The sequence below is a fragment of the Sturnira hondurensis genome, unplaced genomic scaffold, assembly GCF_014824575.4.
Source record: "Sturnira hondurensis isolate 20B ecotype Veracruz unplaced genomic scaffold, ASM1482457v3 Scaffold0003693, whole genome shotgun sequence".
NCBI lineage: Eukaryota > Metazoa > Chordata > Mammalia > Chiroptera > Phyllostomidae > Sturnira > Sturnira hondurensis.
Window position 1 is genome coordinate 3,032,423 of NW_028076324.1, and position 18,792 is coordinate 3,051,214.

Sequence of the window (18,792 nt, forward strand, 5' to 3'; positions counted from 1 at the left end):
TGACCTGCGATAACTTAAAAGCCAAAAATTACATCACATCCCCAAATGGTATATCTAATCAGGGTGCAGCAGTACTTTGGCATTCTTATACAATGCTTGGGAAAGTGTAACTTATCAATGTCTCTGATGGGAAGTTTGGCAATACACACCAATGCTTACAGACACCAGAGCGGCAGTCCCAGTTCTAAAAATTTACACTAGGAAAATAATACAAAACATATGTAAAACTGTACCTGTGTGTATGTATATGTGTGTGTACATGTACATATACATATACACACAGATGTGTGTAAATATCCCTATATAACATTCATTATATAATAAATGAACATTCATTCATAAATGTTCATTATTGGGTATCACACAACAGAATGTAAATGCACCATAATACCCTCACCACTCAAAGTTACTGTGTAGATTTACTTAACATACATGTTTTATAAGTTTCTAAATGTATACAAATCTATACATACAAATTCTATAGTGTATAAGGGTATTATTGATTAGTTAAATAATTGAGGGTCATAACACGAGCTGCAAATAGAAGATATCATTGGTTTGAAGAATTTTTTCCTTCCTCTACTTTTGTATTTTACAAATTTTTTGCCTTGATTATATATTACTCGAAAATCAGTAATGAATAATAAGTACTGTTTAAAAAGATCTGACAAAACTATCAATGATATAATATGTATGACATATGTGTAAATATTTGGGCAAATGCATGCATGTGTTCATTTCGTGCACTTACCTTTGGGAGGGAAGCTCGTGATCCCGAACTCTGTGTGGTCATAGTCAGCACAGTGGTTATTCCCAGAGCCACCCTGGCTGGAGCGGCATCCATGTTGATCCAGAATGAAACCCAGGACAGAATAACAATCAGGAGACTGGGAATGTACATCTGGATCAGATAGTATCCCATTTGTCGTTCCAGATGGAATCGCACTTCTATGCACGTGAACTTTCCTGATTGGTTGTAAAATAAATTCAGCAATTGGTGAAAGGAGATTTTTGTTATGGCATCAAGTGTCATAATTTTGCTTTGATAATTCTGTCCTAAAATTTTTATGACAACAAAAAGGGATCCTAAATCATTTCTGTAAATTTGTTTCTAAAAATATTTTCTTATTTTTCGGCTAGCATCTAGAAGCAACATGAGAATGTACTGTTAAGGAAAATAGTGTGTATTCTTATTTCTTCACACTTGATTAGCACTTCATATTTGTCAAACTACTCAGAGATCTATTATTTCACTTGATTCTAACAATTACCTCTGAGACCGATAGGAGAAATTACTCAGTGACTGTTTTTTTTTCTTTCTTCATTGACTGTTTCTGGTGCTGTTAATTATTTATTTAGAGGCAGGTATTATTTGTTTTGGGGCCTTTACATTTCCTTTAAAGTCAATGCTACAGGATAACTATGAACAGTTTCTTAAATGCAATTTCTGTAAGTTATTTTATGCATTAATAACTTGGAATATTAGGAAAACATGTTATTTCCCGTGAGCAATTTTGAACATAACTTAAAAGCACACTTACTGAAAAGAAACTTGAGGTACAATTATTCTATATACTTATGCTTTTGTGACTCCTAGTAATTAATAGAGTCATAAATTATGATTTAATAAGACATTTCATTGATATTTCTGCTTATCCCCTGGCTTTGTTCCCTTCTCTGTTACCATGTTACCTCTCTTTGTTTATCTGAATCACCTAACTCTTGGTTTTATTCTCTCCTTATTCAAACTATCTTGAGAAGGATAAAGTCAGGGAGTTAATATGCTGATCTGTCTTTATGGAACATTCTCTAACTAATTATGAGAGAAAGAATCAAAAGGCACACCTGGGAAAAGAGTTTATTGCTAGTACATAGTGTGACCTGAGCCACGTGCTACTGTAATGCATGGGCCAGGCTGCGCAATAAACGGGCGGGTGAGATTTCAGAGCTTAAAAGTCTTAACAGTTTCATTAACTCTTAGAAAGTTGGATTGCACACTGAAGTGCCTAGTAACATATATGCAAGTTACCAATTTATCAGATACATGCAGAATGCTTAACCATTCTTGAAGAATACTTTAGATTTTACCTTTTTTACCTTTTATTTGCTTTTAATTTTTATTGTATTTTTCCATTACCATTTAACACCCTTATACCCCCCCCTCCCCACAGCAATCATCACACTGTTATCCATGTCCATGAGTCCTTTTTGTGGGATCCCTCCACTCCCTAACCTCTCCACCCAAAAGTTGCTATCCTGTTCTCCACCTATGCACCTATGCACCCAGTACAATACAATGCACATTGTATTGTACTGGGAGGTTCTAGCCAGAATAATGAAGCAAACAACTAAACAAAAGACTTTTTCGACTGAAAGAGAAGCAGTATAACTATCTTCATAAGCAGAAGACATTATCTTGCATATAGAAAACCCTTAAGAATGCACTGGAGGTTAAAACATGCTACCACAAGGATGAACCTCAAAAACATTATGCTAAGGGAAAGAAGCCAGTCACAAAGACCACATACAGTTCTATTTACATGGAACACCCAATAAATATAAAGCTGTGAAGACAGCTTTATAAAGCTGCTTAGTGGTTGCCTAGGGTTGCCAGGACTGCTAATGGAAGTCAGGTTTATTTTTTTTCAGTTGATAAAATGTTCCAAAATTACAAAGATGATTGCAGGGCTCTGCAAATATACTAAAAACCATTCGGCTGTATCCTTTAAACAAACAAATCTTACAGTATGTAGATTATATCTCAATAAAGTTGATTTTTTAAATCATTCTTCAGTTATAAGGTGAATGAGATATGAGGATATAATGTTTAACATGGTGGCTATAGTTGGTAATACTGTACTGTATCACTGAAACTTGCTAGAAGTCTAGAACTTAGATGATCTCACACACATGAAAGTTAAAAGTGTGAGGTGATGAATATGCTGATGAACTAAGTAGGAGGAATCATTTCACAGTGTGTATATATATCAAATCACACATTGTACACTAAATTTTATGTTAATTGCCCCTCAAGAAAATTGGGGGGAAGCATTCTTGCCAATACAGATCTAAAAAAAAAATTTCCATTTACAGCAAACCTGTTCTCCCTCTTCCTCTTAGAGGGTGGGCTTTAGTATTTTCACATGCACAGACATATTTCCCCTGTTCAAATCTACTCTTTATTATTTTACTTAACAAACATTTTTGAGCTTCTGCGTACCGCAACAGACGCCAGAAATACAGAAATGAAGAGATACAATCCTTAGCTTTATAAACTTATGGTAATGAGATAAACAGACAATATATACCAGTAAGTAAACATGTACATTGAAGATATAATTTCAGATAGTGAAAGCAGGAAGAGGAAGGGGAGTGGATTTGAGTATTTAACATGTGCTTATAATAAAGAGTCATTTGAAGAGCTGATATTTGAGCAGCCGTAAAGTATGTGAGAGGATTAAGTTTGGGATAATTTGGGGAAAGAGGCTTATGTATGGAAGAAAAAGCAAGTACAAAGGACCTGAAGGAGGAATGAGTACAGTGAAGATGAGAAAGCAAGCCACTGTGGCCAGATTACAGAGCAGGGCAGAGAGAGACAGAGAGGGCTTTGGAGAGACGGGCAAGAAACACCACCAAGTTTGTGGCTCTTCATTTTGGCAGCCTGGAGAAACTAATCTGTGGCCTGAAACCAGCTTTAGAGACTTCTTAACATTTCTCTGAAAGTTCTTTATCATTGCACCTACACCTATAGAGTTGAGCAAGGACACTGGTATTAACCCACCCACTTTTCACTTTGTGTTGAGATGTTAAATTTGGACTCTCTAGTAAATTAATATCTACCCCCCCCACCTTGAAGAAATGTGGTAAGGGGTGAGAAAATGTCAGTGACTTTTTCACCAGAGACTGTGAATTGATTAAGGAGATGAAAAGATTTGAGGCTTTGTACAGTAAAAGGTCAGGTCACAGTTCTGGGAAGCTCTGAGCCCAAGAGGAACCAGTTAATATAATAAAATGATAGAGATAGCAACTCACACTAGCAGGAGGCCATGCACTAACCACACTGGAGTGATGCCTCTGCTGAAGACAGTTTAACAGAATTTGTAGGAATATGTTAGATAGTTAGAATAGATACTATGGGACTAACCGGTGCCAGTTGAGAGAAGTAAACAAATCTCAGGAATGTGCAACTGTCATATTAAATCTTCCAGCCCTTGATGTGAGTAACTACATTCAACATCTATCCTCAAAAGCAAGAGAATACCGTGTCAGTGTGAACAGCAGATGCTTAAATAGCAACACCTTAAAATGCAAAAAAAATGTGGCCAAATGTTTAAGCAACTGATCTCCTAAAAAATAAAAAAGCAATTTCTTTCATTTTGTGAGCAAATACCATGTTTACTGCCCAAGAAGTGTTAAAAAGTACATTTTATTTCTCACATATAAATTAATGAAATTTTTTGAAACACCATTACTATGTAATTATGGGCTATTCACACACACACACACACACACACACACACGCAAAAATTAAATACAATTAAACACCAAGCATTTATTTGGTTCCATACAAACCAATTATATAATAATATTCAATTAGTCAAAGCATCTATAAATTTCCATTTTCTGCTCTATTACTATGAAAAACATTATGCTACAGTGAAAATAATTAACCTAACACTACAATTAAGTAACAACTGACTACCATAAAAACCCGAATTGTAAGTGCACTGAAGAACACTCGAGCCCTACCTGTGTTGTAATGTTTAGTGCAGTATCGTAAATCTTTCTCCTCTTTCAACAGAAACTGGGGCAGCGTGAGTTCTTCTGCCACTTGTACAGGTGCCTCATCTTGCCATTCAAAAATGAGATCATTCATTGTGTATCCAACTAGGCAAAACATAAGTAAGATATTGATAGCATTAAAGGACATTCAAAGAAGTGAAAAACACATACACTCCTTGCACATTTTACCTGGGATAGGAAGACCAAACACTGCCATCTTAACTCTGTCAATTGAACTATACCATCCCACAATGCTATCTCACAAAAGTTTTCTGAAATCTGTTCATGTGGAACATTCATCAGATAAGGTAATAAAATGTAGTAAGCTACTAATGCATGTAGACATCTTAAAGGACATGCATACAAGTATACATTCTTTTCTTGGTATAGGCAACTGCAGGGTTAATTTGACAATTCATTTTGGTTCTACTCCATTGGATTTCTCCTCACCCTCTCTCAAATTATCCATGACTCTTTCAACAAAAACTGAAATTGTTGCTGGTTAGGAACGACCTCAACTGGAACATCTGTGGGGGTAAAGTACCAGAGCTGATACCTTTCTTGATTAAATAATTAATTATTGTAGTTTATGGTATCTGCTTTTATGTCCCAAGCCCCAAAATGAACAAAACAATATTTTTAAGCAGAAATGTTCACTGTTCAGGAAAAATCAGAGTAAAAAGAAAATCCATATCGAATAGTTTGTGGAGGCAGAAACTCTTGCACTATTAGTAAGTTCAGAATAGCACTAACTCATGTATTTTGCAATAAGTATCTTTCAGCAAATTAACGTTAATATTTCTATTGGAGAAGAACCTAAGAAAAGCAGAACTTTAGCTCTCTCTTCCTTCTGAGTGAGAACCTGCTGAATGTACACTGGAAAGCTGCTGCAGAAAGAGACCCAGAGCGGATGGAACGTGTGTGGGAAGCATTGTTACCATGCACAACCGGCGTGGAGGTGGAGAGAGAGAGGAAGCAGGTCTGGCCTCTGAACTAAGCCAAGTGGTCAGGCAAAGGAAGCAGAAGCTCTCGGTCCAAGAAGCAACAAACAAGGGAAGCCGTCCCCAGCAAATTTCCCTGTGGCTTATATTGTAAGGGAGAGGCTGTGAGAGTGATTAGAATCAGCTGGACTGAACACATTAGGCTGAACAGAGCAACGGGTAGGAAAGGAAGCCGATCACCCTTCCCCCTCCTGCCATAGCTGGGAAAGAACCTCCCCAAAAGAGCAGACTCGATCTAGCTGTGGTGGGAATGACTGACCTCAGAGACCCAACCACACCCATCTGACTCTTGGGTGTGCTAGCAGCGGCCACCCCAATGGCAATGGGGATGGTAGTAGTAAGGGCGTCAGTGATTAGAGGACCTCCTTATTAGACTGTCTGGGATTCTGCTGTCCAAGTCCATAGCAGCAGTACCATCAGCTTAACTAACAGCTCATTATGGAGCAAGCACTGTTTTGGTAGAGTTTGTCAAGTCATCCAGGCTACAGGGGGGACGTCTGAACTCTGGTTCCAGACAGATATGGAAGCTATGGGATCTGCAAGACCACTGGACTTAGCACAGCAAGGCCTTGTGCTGGACTTGCTTATACTGAGATACATTCATTGAACCCCTCAGTTAATGATTTGGTCTCTAATTATAGAAGGTTTTCACTTTTGCTCATAAGTCCTTAGATAACAATATATCAATATATCCATTATAAATACCATTTTAGCTAGAGAGAAAAACAGATGCACATTTCTCAAGGATCAAAAGATAGTGAAACAGGCACCACTTTGTTTCCAGGTAAGACATGTAATTTATCCCTCCATACCTGCCGTCACTAATAACAAAATATGGAAAGTTTGGTCTCAAGTTATAGATAAATGGAGAAAGGAACTGAAACCTTGTTTTGTTTTCACATTCTCAATTTTTCTTAGGATCTTCTATGAAAAGAAACCAGCTCCCTGAAATTCCTTCAAAGGCAAGCTTTCATTAGTCTCTAATCTAAGTTATAGGTAGCATATTTAGCTTGCTGTTGAGTTAAATAATCACCCACACAAAGTGATTTAGGTACGGGCATTCCATAATCAGGCAATGCTTCCTCATTATGGTCCATAAAATATATAAATTTGAAATCAGAAGAAAAATAATAAGATGACATATTTAAGGGATAATTCTTCTGAGTATTTTACTAGATATCTAAGGAAAGTAACTAAATGGGAATTTTGCCTCAATAAACCTTCAAAAAATTAGTACTCTTCTGCGCAGCTCAAAGTGTTTTAGCATCCTTATGCTTTTGGTTGACAGACTTTTACACAAGCCTGAGAGTGTTAAGAACAGACTGGCTAATGAGATCAGTGTTGTGAGTTGAATTGCCTTGTGCTGTTATAAGGTTCACAATAACAAAAAAACTTTATGAAGGGAACAGAGGCCTTAACACTCACTTCAGCCAGAAATCTGATATGGGTGCCACAGTGAAACATGTAAACAAATGGCTCGATGCAACCAAATATTTGTTTCTTCAACAATTATTTATGGAGCCCCCACTGTATGTAAAGCATCCTGTGCAGCTTCGGGGAACATGAGGTTGTGACCAGGTAGAAAATAAGTGATATGGGAGAGGTACAAAGCAGTGTATGCCTTCAGAAGGGGGATCTTTGGCACCCACTGAGGCCTCATTTGATTTGGACCTTGAGGAAAGGCAGGACCTGTACATAGAATGTGAGAGGTGAGGCCCTCAGGTGAAGGCGTGGTATAATCAATCCACTGAAAGAAACTGCAGACTCCCAAGGTTTATAACAGGTATAGCAATAGTCATTTGTCGAGAGCCAGTTTGCATAAAGGAGCCTATGGGGTGAAAACATAAATTCATGTAAGATTGTGCAACGTTTAAATTCTAGGCTGAAAACTTGTCTTTAAAATTGTTCGTGGCAATGATCAACAACTGAACCTCTTGAGCCACAGAGCGACGTGACCAAAAAATGGGCGTTAGAGACATTATTCTAACAGGGCCCTTTCATAGAATATCACACGATCTAAAAAGCCTTCATAATCATAGAGACATAATTTACTTTTTCCACTGTGTTGACATTTGCCCAGATGGTAAAAAAACAAACAATGGTGGGTAAAAGTTTTAGTGCTTTTGCATAATTAGAGGTCATGGTGCTTATTGTATTTTTTACTGCCATATATCACAGCAAGAACAATGCCCTTTTATTTAAGAATGTTCTTGATTCCCAATGGATAATTTTATCACATTTTGGCCATTATATAAATAATTTTCTACTATCCTGAGGGTGAAAATGGGAAGTACATAGCAAACATGTCAGAAGCATACTGTAATGTGATAATACTTTTAAGGAAAAGCACTGGTGTGATTGATTGGCAGGTTAAATCAGCTGGTTTTCCTTGAAACACCATTATTGCTTGAAAAAATTCTGTTTGGCAAAACTGTGGTTATTATGATTAGGTATATGGCAGGCCATTTTCTTAAAAATAAGGGAAGTGAGTGAACCAATCATGCCCAGGTTAACAACTGCCGATATTTGTCATCAATGACAGACTTTATGGTTTGAAGCCATAATTAGAAATTTGAAAAAGTTATAACCTCCATACTTAAAGATTTCTTGATGAGCTTCCTTGGTGACATTAACATACGTAACCTCTCGATGTGGTACAATGATGTGTCAATGTTTAGAAAATTGGAATAACTCATTAAAACACGATTTTCTAAATGACCAACGCATGATGGTAAAAAATCATAATAAGTAAAAGATCCTTTCAAAGTGCAAAATAGAGACATGGACTTTAATTCACAAGAGTATGAAGAGTTTGTTGATATGGTTTCCAATTTCACACTGCAACTAATCTTTAAGCAACTACCACCTGCAGAAACTAAAGAAAAGATTTGTGTGTGCATTTGGGTTTTTTTTTTTTGCATATTATAGGATTTCCTTGTCTTAAAGGCTGAATAGCTTTCCATTGCATGTATGCACAGTTTCTTTATCCACCAGTCTGTCGATGGGCCCGTGGGTTGTCTCTGCCCCGTGGCCATAGTGAACAGTGCTGCAGTGAGCCCAGGAAAACTAATGACCCTGATCTGTTCGTTCTTTCAAACATCCAGAAGTGGAATTACGGGGTCATTTAGTAATCCTACTTTTAATTTTTGCAACAACATGGATAAACCATAAGGATATTTTGCTAAGTGAAATAAGCCAGTCACAGAAAGATGAATATCGTGTGATTTCATTTCTATGAGGTATCAAAGGAGTCAAATTCACAGAATTAGAGAGTGGAATGGTGGTTGCCAGGAGCTACAGGGGAAAGAAATGAGAATTACTAATTTTATTAGTAATTGGCATAGCATTTTATTCAAACAAGATGAGGAAGCCCTAGAGATCTGCTGTACAACCATGCGCTTACAGTCAGCATCACTCACATATAACACTAAAAATGGTTGGGGGTAGATCTCATGCCAAATGTTCTTAACACAATAAGATTAATTTATTTTTTAAGAAGGTTTATATCCCTGGCTGGTGTGGTTCATTGGATTGAGTGCTGGCCTGAGAACCAAAGGGTTGTTGGTTCGATTCCCAGTCAGGGCACATGCTGGGTTGTGGGCCAGGTCCCCAGTGAGGGGCACACAAGAGGCAACCACACACTGATATTTCTCTCCCTTTCTCTCTCCCTTCCCCTCTCTCTAAGTAAATAAAATCTTTTTTTTAAAGTTTATAAATCAGAGCAAAAAAATCTGGAAGGAAATTTCTTAACCAATTTATTAAATTAGGATCCTAATTTACTGAAATACTACCTCTTATTTATATTCCTAATGGACCACTACCAATTGACATTTTTCATCAAAATTAAAAATTAAATACGTATGTAAGGGAAAAGAAAAAATTAAATAATTTTTTTGTCTCCAGTCTAAGTCACTGACAACTAGCTATGCCACAGTCTTTGCTAATCTCTCATGTCATTTGAGTAGGCTTCTCTGACGATCTTATAAAATTTTTGTCCTCCAATTGGTCTACAAGCTGCCCTTCCCTTTTTATTTTTTCCCATAGAACTCATCTATGCCTGACATCATATATATTGATCAAGTTTTGTTTGTTGTCTACATAGCTTCCTAGAATTTAAACTTCATGAAAACAGAGACCATTCTGTTTAAGTCGCTAGCATGTTTTCCAGCAACTAAAATGGCATGTGTCTTGTAGCAGGGGCTCGAATACTTGAATTAGACACAGAGAAGGGAAAAGGGTGTGCGTGTATGTGTGTGTGTGTGTGTAAAGAATTTACTTTAGGGTAGACTGAGATGCCAGCAGGAGGTGCAGGTGTTGATGCTGACAAGTCTGAACACTGACATACATATTGAAACTTGTTGGAATCATGGACCTATAGATTTCAAATGAGGCCAGGGTTGAAGATAGACGTTTGAAAGTCATCTACCTACAGGTTATTTTAGAATTACAGATTATCTGAGACTATTAAGAGCCATAATACATACAGAAAGAAGAAAGTTATAGGAAGAATTTTGGAGGATGCCTTGGAAATACAAAGGTAGTTAACAGAAAAGTAACAAACGAAATAGGAAATTTAAGAAGACACATTTCCACTAAATGTAAGTGAGAATTTTCTAGAAGAATTGTGTGACAGTGGAATGGATATGATATTCCCCTCAAGCAGAGTCCGGGAACGCATTTGCCAAGAATGTTATAAGAAACACGGGGTCGTTGTACTAGTTAAAGTAGACAAAATCCAAAGCCCTGTCCAAGACACTGGTTTTCCAGTGTAACAGAACATAGGCTACAAATCTGTCCAATTAAAGTGCATTAGAAAAATGAATAAGAAACATTTGGTACTGTTATGAAAACAGAAAGACTGATCAAAGAAATCACACATAAAGTTCAGAAAGAGATCTAAGTATGTATAAACATTTTTTAAGTGCCACCATTCTGGTGGTAGAACATATAATGGACCACAGTAGTATGGATGTCTGCAGGGCTGAACAATAAAATATAGATGTAATTTCAAGAGATGTACAAAGGCAGCTGGAGCTTGAACTTCCTAAATGGTATCTTAGTAGCTACTGTAGAGTGGTCAATGCCAGAATGCTACCCACTGTTCAGCACTTGGTAGCAACATTGATACCATGAGGAGAAGCAGCAACATGGCTGTGATAGCCTTATAGACTTTGCTTCAAGATGCCCATGGACCCAGTCACTGTTTCATAACACTATGCGGCAGAGGGTTTCCTGCAGAATTTATAATATGGAACTTGTCAGCCTTGGTGTATGGAGAGCTTGAAATAGATTTATTTAGAATCTTTAAAAATATATGTACAATTTCTTGCATGTAAGCATATTAGAAAATACACTCTTGATACATATATTTAAATAATTAATCATAACTTGAAGCAGAAAATGGGTTAAATAGATATGCAATTAATATGCTGTAGAAGTTTGCAATCAAAAGGAAAGAATTGTCATTTTTTTCTTGGGATCTTTCTGGCCCTCTGGGAAAAAACAGCATGCAAATTCCCAATCACTCACTTCCCCCTCATGTCATTAGATAAGAAAATAGTTTTTTTTAACTCTAATTAAACATACAATATGGGAGGGGCACTTGTCTATAAGATATCAGAAGATGGAACTTTATAACCATTTAAAAAATTAATACGTTATTAGAGAATTGCAAATTAAAACAAGATACCACTGTAAACCTATTGGTATGGCCAAAATCCAGAACACTGACTACACCACATAATAATAAGAATGTGGAGCAAAAGAACTCTTTCACTGCTGGTGTGAATGCAAAAATGTCAGTCACTTTGGAAAACAGTTTGCCAATGTCTTACAAAAGTAAATGTAAACTTACCTTAAGATTCAGTAATTGTTCTTTAGTACTAACCCAAATGCATTGAAAACACATCCACACAAAAACCTGAACACAATATTGTAGCAGTTTTACGCATAATTGCTAAAACTTATCCAAGATGTCCTTCAGTAGGTGAATGAATAAACTGTGGCCCATCCAGACAGTGAAGTATTGTCCAGTGTTGAAAAGAAATGAGCTAGCAAGCCATGTAAGGACATGGGGAAAACTTACGTGCATATCACTGAGTGACAGAAGCCAATCTGAAAATGCTACATACCGACTTCAACTACATGACATTAGAGAAAAAATGGGCAAAGCTGTGGAGGTAGTAAAAAAATCTAAGATTATCAGGGGCTTGGGGAGGAGGGAAGAAAAATAGGCAGAACACAAAGGATATTTAGGACAGCAAAACTATTTTGTAGGATACTAAACTGGGATATGCCTCGTATATTTGTCAAAACTCAGAGAATGTACACCACCAAGAGTGAACTGTAACGTAGGTGCATAGATTTTAATAAACAGCAGAGCGTGTGGGATACTGATGCTGAGAGAGGCTGTGCATGTGTGCGAGAGCAGAGCCGTGAAGGGAAAAACTGTGTACTTTTTTATCAATTTCGCTATGAAACTAAAACTGCTGTAAAACATAATGTCTATTTAACAAAACAAATCTCAGCAGTAAAGACATGCAAATATTACAAATGAGGGAAAATCTCATTATTGCAATGGGACGCTGGAATTAATTTTTCTGATCCATTAATTTAACAAATAATTACTAAGCGCCTGGTCCATATAAGTACACATGTAAAAGGTACTGGAACCACAAAATGACCTGGCCCCAGTCGAGATGCTCGGAGAACAGTGGACGCTGACACCGCAGCAGATAGATGGACAGACAGACTATGAAGTTTGACAGACCAACAGAGAGGTCTGTGAGAGAGCAGGAGAGCCCTCACTAACCTGAAGGACAAGGGCAGGGGGAGGATCCGATAAAGTCTCCCCAAGGGCTGACTGCAGGGGTGAGTAGCAATGGTTCAGGTGTAGCAGGGCTGAAGTAAATATTTACTATGTTCAGATGTAGAAAATAAAGGGGCACTTGTTTCCTGCTGTTTGTAACTGTATCTAAATATGACACCTCCATTCCATCTGATTAAGGGGGACTTGAGAGACAGCAACTCGAATGGACCACTTAAAGATGACAGTCTCTTTCTAGGAATTTAGTCTTAAGAGAAAATTTTCAGTCTTTCAGGACTTCTTTTTTTCCCTTCTCCTAGTCAAGAAATTACTTAGTTAAATGTAAATCACATTGTTGAATTTGCACACTTGCCATCAGCTTTCTTATGAAAGGTGATTTGGTGCCTAATTCTTTTTTTAATATATTTTATTGATTATGCCATTACAGTTGTTCTATTCCCCCCCTTCATTCCCCTCCACCCTGCACGCCCCCTCCCCTACCATTCCCCTCCTTTAGTTCATGTCCATGTATCGTCAGTTCTTTAGCTTCTACATTTCCCATACTATTCCTGCCCTCCCCCTGTCTGTTTTCTACCTACCATTTATGCTACTTTTTCTCTGTACCTTTTCCCCCACTTTCCTCCTCCCACTCCCCTGTTGCTAACCCTCCATGGGATTGGTTCTGCTCCTGATCTAGCTGTCCTCTTAGTTTGCTTTTGTTTTAGGTNGGGTCCAACTTCTTTGGGACTCTCTGAGCTTCCTGGATTTCCTGGAAGTCTATTTCCTTTGCCAGACTGGGGAAGTTCTCCTTTATTATTTGTTCAAATAAGTTTTCCACTCGTGGCTGTTTCTTTTCCCCTTCTGGTACCCCTATAGTTCGGATGTTGGAATGTTTAAAGATGTCCTGAAGGTTCCTAAGCCTCTCCTCATTTTTTTGAATTCTCATTTCTTCATTCCTTTCTGGTGAGATGTTTCGTTCTTCCTTCTGGTCCATTCCATTGATTTGAGTCCCAGTTTCCTTTTCATCACTATTTGTTTCCTGGACATCTCCCTTCATTTCAATCAGTTTAGCCTTCATATGTTCCTCTAATTTGTGGCTAAAATCAACCAATTCTGTGAGCATCCTGATCACCAGTGTTTTGAACTGTGCATCTGAAAGGCTGGCTATTTCTTGGTCACTTAGAATTATAGGCTCTGGGGCTTTGAGCTGTTTTTGAGTCATAATGTTTGATCTGTTCACACCTGTTATGTTTGAGGGGCGGAGCCTTAGGTGTTCACCAGGGCGGGGCGACCCAGTTGCTGGGTGTGACACTGTATGTGGGGGCGAGGTCAGAGAGGGAAAAAAATGGTGCTGTGCTCCGTTCCACTCTCTCTCAGATTTCTGTCCCCTCTGCAGCTTCCCACAAGCAAATTGGGTTCTCTGGTGCTGGTTCCCAGGTGTGTGGGCCTGTGTACCCTCCAGGACCCTGTGGGTCTCTCCAATGAACTCTCTGTGAGCCTGGGAGCCTCTCCTGGCACCTCGACCGAGAAAGTCTTTCCAGTAATTCCCGTCGCTGGGGCCCTAGCCTGAGCGGTCTGCCTCACTGTTTGCTCCTTTGCTTGGTTTATCTGCATGCGGATGTGTGACCACAGTCAGCCAGCTGCCCTGCGCCCTCACTGGGTCCGCCCACCACCACCCCACGTCTGGGATCCGCCACCGCCTCCATTCCTGGGTCGGTCGGACCCAAGGATCTTTCCTGTGTGACCCTGCTCTGCTGCTGATTCTGCCCCTCTTACCGGTCTGGATGAATGGTTCATTGTTGTCGGACTTCCGTATAGTTCAATTTTCTGTGTTTTGGCTGCATTTTTGTTTACTAAAACTTTGTTGTCTTCAAACTTGGTTGTGGGAGAAGGCACAGTGTTTCCATCTATGCCCCTCCATCTTGGTGGAAGTCCTGGTGCCTAATTCTTAAGTAAATATGAACTTTTATCTCTTTAAGCAGCATTTGTTTCAGAATTTACAGTCCTTTATAGAATACTGCCCTGAGATGATCATTTGGTATATGCAACTGTTGGGGGAGTATTTGCATATCATGCTATGAAAAACAAGTTTTTATTTAGAGCAAATGACGTTTTTTCTGAATTAATCTTTTTTGACATCAAGTTTTCTTGGAAAAGTGCATAACAGAAAATTTGCAAGCAATTAAGTGACATTTGGCTTGTTTCCATCCCATTTTCTGCTTCAAAGAGAAAATTGGTTAAATTAATTTTAAATAAGCCTATTTTTAAAAATATTTTTTTATTTATTTTTAGAGAGAGTGGACGAGAAGGAGAAAGAGTGGGAGAGAAACATCAATGTGTGGTTGCCTCTCATGTGTCCCCTACTGGGAACCTGGCCATCAACCCAGGCATGTGCCCTGCCTGGGAATCAAACCAGCAACCCTTTGCTTCACAGGCCTGCACTCAATCCACTGAGCTACACCAGCCAGTGCATAAATGAGCTTAATTTTTAAATCCAACTCTGTAATCCAAGCAACACTTTTGGAATTACATTTGTTGAAGACAAAATACCTAATGTCTTTTAAATCTTATTGTAAAGTCTCTCTTAAGTTCACTTAAAAAGTTCAAAGTTGAAAATAAGTATTTATTTGTAATGGAGCTGAATGAAATATTCATTGAAACTCATCATTGAGGTAAAAACTATGTCCTTTGTAAATAAGAAAACTATGGGGTTGTAGTATTCTTGGAATTAGTGGTGATACATATGATTTATTTTATATTCATAAACTCTTACATTCTACCAATTGATGATAAGCTATAGCTATTAAAATTTATGTTTTTAATGTAAACACAGAGTAACTACAGTATAATTTTTTGTGTGTGACAAAGCTGATGTTGAATTAAAATTATATCTCATGATGTCACAATATGTTTTCTCTATTTACTGCTTATCATTAGTTAAACTTTTTTTAAAGTTTGACTATTTGAAAAACTATTTGTAAATCAAATTATATGTTCTGCAATGGTATTGAACTTTTGGTAATTGGTTCTTTAAATATGGTTGCATTGGTTCAAAGTGAGTTGAAAATATTTAATCAAATATTTCAAATTATTTAAATTATTTCAAATTATTTAAATTATAAAATAATCAAATTATTTTATGAGTGGAGCACTAAAATTTTAGATTCTAAAGCTTTTTAGCAATAGGATTCATGAAAATTAAGTTTCTAAACAGGAACACATTAAAGTGTCAAATAATGCATTTATTTTTTTAAATTTGAGAACTGTGCTTTGGAATACCTTAGCTGAAGGAAAGATTATATTAATGGACTGCTTGCCTTTAATTGGATAACTAATATTGAAATGAAACAAAATGAAGATGGCATATTTCCGAGCATCTAAATTAAGTAAAGAATTTTAAAAAGATTTCCTTTCTCCTAATCAAGAAGTCTCTTGGTTAAATGTAAATTGAACCAAATACTGTTTATTCTGTTTAGGAAATTTTTCCTAAATAGAAGCAACAAATTTGACGGAGTTTTGTCCTATAAACATATTCATTCCTAAAAGGTACTCTTATTCAAGACAAAGACAGTATCTGTAAAAATATATGGGCTAAAATAAGTTGCCTATTTCAATAAAAAAGTAAAGCCAAATTCTGAAATTATCAAGTATATTACCTATATTAACTATGTAGAGATTATTTTCTCAATAAAAATATTTATAGTCTACACGCAGGATCAACTAACAGTGTCAAAAATTTCAAATGCAAAAATTAAATAATTAACAATTAATAATTATGGAAAGACAGAAAAGATTACAACAAAGATAGAGATGTGCTATAGTCTTCAGTAAGAGGACTCATCATTGTAAAAATGCTATTGTTCCACAATTGGTCTACACTTCAATGCAATTTAAATAAATTGTAAAAGTCTATGCATAGCAATGGCATATTCCGAAAAGTAAGAAGTCAAAGAGCAGACCTGCCCCACAGAGGACAAAACACACGAATAAAGTTATGGTGTTTAGACGATCTCAGGTACGGAGCTTCTGCAACAATTAGACAAATGGTTCAGAACAGAGCCCAGAATCAGGCCCATATATGGACATGTAATTGATTTGAAAAATGACATTTCAAATCAATATGGAACCATATTTAATAAATAATAATAGGAAAAATTTCTATCCACTTAGAAAAAGAGTTTTACAGAAAAATACAATCTACTTGTATTTAAAATCTACTTGTAAATACAACCAGTAGTATAAAATTCCTGGGTCAAATACATATTTTTGTTATTTTGGATATATGGCAGGCATAATTTATAACATTATATACACTTACCTATTTACAACCCTTTAGTTTGAAAGGGATCATAAAGTTGAAATATCAAGGATATATACAAAATAACACATATAAATAAAAATAAAAAGATAACCTCACATAAAATCAGAGAAAGCTTACACAGGAAACGGATGGGAGAAATGTTCACTAAGTGTGCAGAGCAAAGAATGCCGGACCTCAGGGAGGTAAGTTACAGTGGGTTACAATTTCACATTCATCGGATTTGAAAAAACCTTTACATCTTAAGCAAAATGGCCATGTTAACAGGTTTTACATGAAATATTTTATTAAAGATTTTTATTTTTATTTATTTATCTTTAGAGAGGAAAGAAAGAAGAGAAGAAGAGAAATATCAGTGTATGGTTGCCTCGTGTGAGTCCCCTGCTGGGAACTGGCCCGCAACCCAGGCATGTGCCCTGACTGGGAATCGAACCGCAATCATGTGGTTCATAGGCCCACGCTCAATCCACTGAGCTACACCAGCCAGGGCTACATAAAATATTTTTAATTATCTGTATTTTATGTTTGAAATGCCTTTTATATTTTAATCATAGTGTGTTTATACACACACAGAATCAGAGAAAAGGGGTCATGAAGCAAACTCGAGAGTGGATAACAGTGAAGAGAATTTTAAATTGAGGGTAATGAATGTTTTTTTTGTTTGTTTTTCAGTTTTAGTACAAGCATGTTGATTTTTGGAGACATCATTCAAATGCATTGTATTATCATTTTCAAAAATCAAATGATCTTTGGTCGTTTAAAAAATAGCTTTAAGACTACAAAAGAAAAAAGGAGCTATTGTTAAGTACTTTAAATCACACTATAAGATAAATACTAGTTCAAAGGGAGAATGTGGGCTGAAAAATTATTTAAGTTTAAAATGAATTTTAAGATTTATTAATTGAGTCTATAAGTTATAGACTCACATTTAGTTTGTAACTGAACTAGAATTGTATTTGACTGAGTTCTCTCAATTGGAAGAGAAAGGGGCGCTGTGGAGAGAGACAGATTTCTGGCTTTGACCCAGCTCGCAAATGCTTGTTTTCAACTAGCAGCTGGAATTTTAAAAACAAAAGGAAGAAAATGCTCAAACTTGGTTTATGCTTGTTGATTATTTCCAGAAGAAATATTACTCAAGTAAATTTTATTGACCTGACAAAAAGCAACTGGTATGTCAAAATGTATTTAATTAAAATATTTTTATTCTTAACTTGTACATTTAATTTGGACAATCTTACCATAATACAGGTTGTTATATGTGGTTTCATTTACATTGCAGACCTGCTAAACTATCTTCGTGTGATTGCACTTTCTCTAAAACTCCGTAGTACAACTAACCCAAACTTCTATTCTACTAGTTCTTTGGGTACATTTCTTTTAAGACCTAACACATTATTACAGACCACAGATTTAACCTTTTTCCCTCTTTCTCTTAGGATAATGGTGGAAATATAATTTGTGACTTAACTGCTCTTCAGTGTAATGACAATTATACTGAAAAAATTGTTCATATTTCTCAAAATTTCATAAAATTACTACATACTGATTTAAAATTCTTGCGAGAAATCTCAACTAAAATCAGAAGAGCATCCGATCATGAACCCATTTTAATGAGGCAGAGGTGTATGGTCGGATGGATTTCTGCCCTAGGAGAGGTTATAAGACAGCTCTGAGTGCCTCTTTGGAATAAACTTCGCCTTGTAGAAAAACCCAGGCCATCAGACGACTGGAGGTCCAGCTATGCTCGCATTTATGAAATAACTAATTTCACAGACCTGAACTATAACAAACAGAATCTAGGAGCCAATACGAGTTTGGCAGTGTCTACAAGTTGTGCAATCTTTTGCATAGAGAATAGGAAGGCACCATCATAATGTTTTGACTGG

The 18,792-nt window shown here is 36.8% G+C and overlaps 1 protein-coding gene across 1 annotated transcript in view; it reads right to left on the reverse strand.

The window, feature by feature from the left end:
• Nucleotides 1-18,792, reverse strand: part of GLRA3 (glycine receptor alpha 3) — a 140,762-nt gene that overhangs the window by 35,635 nt on the left and 86,335 nt on the right. The window contains exons 6-7 of the mRNA XM_037042165.1: nucleotides 4,750-4,887; nucleotides 752-966 (exon numbers count right to left, since the gene is read on the reverse strand). Coding sequence (XP_036898060.1) covers nucleotides 752-966; nucleotides 4,750-4,887 — 353 coding nt within the window. The remainder of the gene's footprint in view (nucleotides 1-751; nucleotides 967-4,749; nucleotides 4,888-18,792) is intronic.